At 46.3% G+C, this 5,000-nt stretch overlaps 1 protein-coding gene across 1 annotated transcript in view; it reads right to left on the bottom strand.

The window, feature by feature from the left end:
* LOC133116858 (cilia- and flagella-associated protein 47-like) overlaps positions 1-5,000 on the bottom strand; it is a 103,089-nt gene that overhangs the window by 14,544 nt on the left and 83,545 nt on the right. Inside the window, 1 exon segment of the mRNA XM_061226854.1 lies at positions 2,757-2,913. Coding sequence (XP_061082838.1) covers positions 2,757-2,913 — 157 coding nt within the window.

The following is a 5,000-nucleotide window of genomic DNA, read 5'->3' as shown; positions in this document are numbered from 1 at the left end:
ATATGTACCCATATATACCCTACCAACCAGCCCTGAAGCCCATGTGATATATACCGTACCTATTCTACTAGCTCTGAAAACTGTGCTATCATCAGTGGGTGGGGCACATGCTTTCAAGCCACACTGACTGTTCACAGGCTGACACGTTCTCTACATGTTCCCCACACTGCTTATTAAAGAAGCAGCTGAAACATATCAGAGCAGAAACATCTGGTCTGAGAGATCTACAATAAACCCATCCAATTAACCAGCCCACTGAAGTCCCTGCCAGCAGATAAATGGACCACTGACCTGAAGCGGAATGATAAGTCAATCTGCCGGAGCCACATATGCAATAATTTCCCGTTCAACAAAAACTGTGGACTGAAACTAATCCAGTACAAAGGGTTTAGCAGAACTGACTACAGACAAAAGACTGCTCCTCCTGATGGGGGTCATTTGACTCACTATCTGACTCTGTCTGTCAATAATATCGAAGCTGAAACCCACACGTACAGTTCTTCCGTGCGTTCTCACACTCTCCACCGGTAAATCTGCTGGGAGACAAGATCACGTCGAATGTGTCAAAAGGCTCTCACTCATACCGGTTTTCTGATTTCTGGGGGACCAGGGGAGCCCACCCCTTCCACCCCACGAAAATAAGCTCCCTCTCGCCTCCCTCATCCTTCCCAAACATGCGCTGCATAAAATGGCTGCCAGCCAAAACTGAACACAATTTAAGATACGGAGCTGTCCCTTGAAACCCTCGGATATAGACTCGCTTATACTATCCTGTCACGCACAATCTCGCTCCACAACCTCTGCTCCTTACACGAGCAATCGTCATCTCTCTCGATGCCACCTGCCTTGTGTTCTGTCTTCATCTCGGGCAGCGAGCGTTTGTCCCTTACAATGTGTGTCAGTATGCCCTTAAACCGTCCAGAAAGAATTTATGTCACCGCGTTCCAAATACAGAACAACCTATAGCCCTCAAACTGCCTGGTTACCCAAAAATGGTGCCATATGCAATTACACTTCATCATAATAAGAACTCTCAAAATTAGTCAAAGTGGGATGATTTGGCACTCTTGGTGAATAGTGCCTTGTGGGAAATTAACAATGTAATCAGTGAGCACTTTATTAGGCATTTATTAGACTTATTTTTTAGACTTCTACTGCTGTAGCCTATCCACTTAGATTTATGATGCGTTGTGTGTTCAGAGATGCACTTCTGCATACCACTGTTGTAATGTGTGGTTATTTGCGTTACTGTCTCCTTCGACCAGTCTGGCCCTTCTCTGACCATTTACAAAATGATTTTGCCCACATGATTTTTGCAAAATCATTCAAAGGTCAAAGTCACTCAGATCACATTTCTTCCACATTCTGATTTTCAGACCCAATTTTGTCTGAACAACAGCTGAATCTCTTGACCTTGTCTGCATGCTTTTACGCATTTAGTTGCTGCCACGTGATTGGCTGATTAAATATTTGCATTAACAAGCTGTTGTACAGGTCTACCTAATAAATTGCTCACTGAGTGTATATTGTGAAGGAGCCAAATGAAGCCAAAGGCAGAAAAAAAGCTCTAATAACATCCTGATTACCCCTGTTTGATTACTGAATTAAACAATGGTCTATAGCTACAAAAGTACAGTACCCTATTTAAAAAATATAAGGCCACAGTTCGCAAGTAGTTATTCCAATCAGTTAAGGATTCATATTCTCTCTTTCACAGTTATGAGCAAATCCAAAGCGCAGATGCATCTGTATGTCTGAGTTTCAAATGCAGCAAAACTGTAGGATATTGAGGATGTATTTCTGTCCCTAGAATCTCTTTATCTCCACTTCCTGTTCATATAGTACATACCAACCCTCCGGGAGGGGGGTGAAGACTTTAGGTCTGGAGAATGTGGGGTGGGGTGTGTGATAGAGGAGCTTCAGTACTGTGCATCTGAATAACATCCTCTGACAGAGTCGAATAGAGTGGCAGTCACAGAGCTGTCGAACACAGACATTCAGAGTGATTTGGCGGGTTTCCATGCACGCGCCTCAAAGCATCATGGGAGTCCGGAGAGGCAAAGAGGAAGGGAGGCTGAGTTAGTGCTCGCTGCTCTTTAATGACCGCTAATGCTAATGCAGGGAGGGAGGACTTATGGGCGACCTGGACCCATAACTCTACGTCTGATTCAAACTCCACTCTTCCGTCAGAGGAAGTCCTGTGACAGGGAATGTGCTACCTGGGCCAGTGGCTTAAATTATTTTCTTTTTTTCCCCCCCAGTGACTCCCCAACCCCCCCACCCCCCTCACCTACCCCCGAGGTGGGCCCCCCCCCCGCCCCCCCTGCCCCCCACCACTGGCAGCTGCTGCTTGCCAGGCATCCAATCTAATGGCTAAACTCTGCTAAGGCACTGTTACCCGTGTGGAAAACATACCTTGTATCAGGTTAGTAATACCTGTGTCATGTGGGTGGTTTTAACTGCTAACAGTGTTGCAGGTTAACTTCAGGTTTAGCCTGCCTGGGTGTGTCATAAGTCTTTAACCTGTGTGAGGTGAGAGCAATCAGTGCGGCTGTAGTGTAGTGCTTAAGGTAAATGACTGGGACCCGCAAGGTCGGTGGTTCGATCCCTGGTGGAGCCCCAATACGATCCGCACAGCCGCTGGGCCCCTGAGCAAGGCCCTTAACCCTGCATTGCTCGAGGGGAGGATTGTCTCCTGCTTAGTCTAATCAACTGTACGTCACATGTAACGTAATTTAATGAGAGGACTGCGTTACCTGTGAGGAAGATGTGGAGCACCGCGTCGTCCTCCAGGGGGTTCCTGAAAGGGAGGATGAGGGAGGCGTGGGACCCCACTCTGCTGGCCACGGACAGGGGCTCCATGGGCCCCGGAGCCAGCCCGGTCCCGGACAGCAGGAACACCCACTCGCCCAGCTGGGGAGGGGGGAGGCAGGACTGTTATCCCGCTGAAGAACACAGTGCTTTCAAATGGAGTGAATTGTGGTACACAGGTAGGTGTGTGTGGGGTAAATGTAGTACACAGGTGCATGTGTGTGTGTGTGGTAAATGTAGTACATAGGTGTGTGTGTGCCTGGTGAATGTAGTACACAGGTGTGTGTGTGTATGTGTGTGGTGAATGCAGTACACAGGTGTGTGTGTGTGTGTGTGTGTGTGTGCGTGTGGTGAATGCAGTACACAGGTGTGTGTGTGTGTGTGTGTGAGTGCGTGGTGAATGCAGTACACAGGTGTGTGTGTGTGTGTGTGCGTGTGGTAAATGTAGCACATAGGTGTGTGTGTGTGTGTGTATGGGGTAAATGTAGCACATAGGTGTCAGCAGCCATACCATCACGTACCCTGCTCCTGCCAAATGGCTGAAACTAAGCAGGTGTGGGCTTGGTTAGTGAATGGCTGAAGCTAAGCAGGTGTGGGCTTGGTTAGTGAATGGCTGAAGCTAAGCAGGTGTGGGCTTGGTTAGTAAATGGCTGAAGCTAAGCTGGTGTGGGCTTGGTTAGTGAATGGCTGAAGCTAAGCAGGTGTGGGCTTGGTTAGTAAATGGCTGAAGCTAAACAGGTGTGGGTTAGTACTAGGATGGGATGAAACTAAGCTGCTGCTGGAAGTGGTGTTGGTGGACCAGGAGGGGGCAATCCTCTCTCTGGTCAAATAAGCCCCAATGCCCCACCGCAGTGATGGGGACACTGTGCTGTAGGAGATGCAGTCTTTTTGGCTATTTTAATCTGCTGCCTAACAGTCCCCTGGCGATATAACTGTTTTTTCCCTCTCCACCTCAGCTGGTGTGTGGTGAGCATTCTGGCACAAAATGGCTGCCGTTGCATCACCCAGGTGGGTGCTGCACATTGGTGGTGGTTGAGGTGAGTTTCCCCCTCATCACTGCAAAGCGCTTTGAGAGTGAGAAAAGCACTATATCAATGCAAGAAATTACTATTATCATTATTATTACTACACCTGGGTGTGTGGGGTAAATGTGCATAAAAACAGGGTGAATTTGAGCAGGTGAATGAGATGTTAGCAGTCGGCACTGAGAGGATGAGTTTACTGCCTGCCTCAGCAGCTTTTCCACCTGAATCAGCCCTGAGTAGCAATAGTGTGTGTGTGTGTGTGTGTGTGAGTGTGAAGGTGTGTGTGTGTATGTGTGTGTGCATGTGTGTGTGCGTGCGTGTGCATGTGTGTGTGAGTGCAGTGATCCATGTTTAGTGCTAACCTAATCACGTTACACCCTGATACCTATTCAATAAGATAGTCATCTCCTCAAACTGCTGAATCTTGCACACAAGAGCACACGCACACACACACACACACACACACATGCACACACAAACACACACACACACACGCATACACACACACGTGCACACAAGCACATATTCACGCAGACACTCTCCCATTCACATATATAAGCATACTCTTCCCTCCATCTCAGCTTTATACTGCTCATATTATTAAAGGAATCATTATCAGTATCATAATCAGATAATCTCTTTATTTTCTTCAGTTTCAAAATTTTTTGCTGCATGTTATAATTTGACTGTAATGTCAGAAACTGTCATGTCAGAAAATGTCTGCATATTCTGCATTAAAACATATTCGTTCTTTGTCACCAGAGACTCGAGTCTCTCAGCAACAACTCTATCTATATATGAAATGCTCAGCATGTGTCCAATTATTCCATCACACTTGAAATTATGATTAAATACCATCATACATATAATCTGAACTATAATGAGATGTTATTTTATGCCAGAAATACTTTGATTTCTGTGACGTGACTAGAAGAACTAGACCAGACTACAGTGCCTGAGACACTGAGATGTACAATGAGCACAATTTTTTCTCAAATTTCTCAACCAAAGCCTTTTAAATCCCCTTGGGGTTTGGAAAGAGCCACTTCATGTTGGGCTTGGGAGTGAGAGGGTTAATAAAATCAGAGATTCTGTACTTTAACCACATGTGAATAGTACGATCATAAAGCTGAAACTGTGGAGTACGGAGTCAAATCAAGAAAA

The sequence above is a fragment of the Conger conger genome, chromosome 17 (assembly GCF_963514075.1).
Source record: "Conger conger chromosome 17, fConCon1.1, whole genome shotgun sequence".
In the NCBI taxonomy this organism is placed as follows: domain Eukaryota; kingdom Metazoa; phylum Chordata; class Actinopteri; order Anguilliformes; family Congridae; genus Conger; species Conger conger.
The sequence above is the reverse complement of the archived record's forward strand: the minus strand, read 5'-3'. Positions and strand labels throughout refer to the sequence as shown.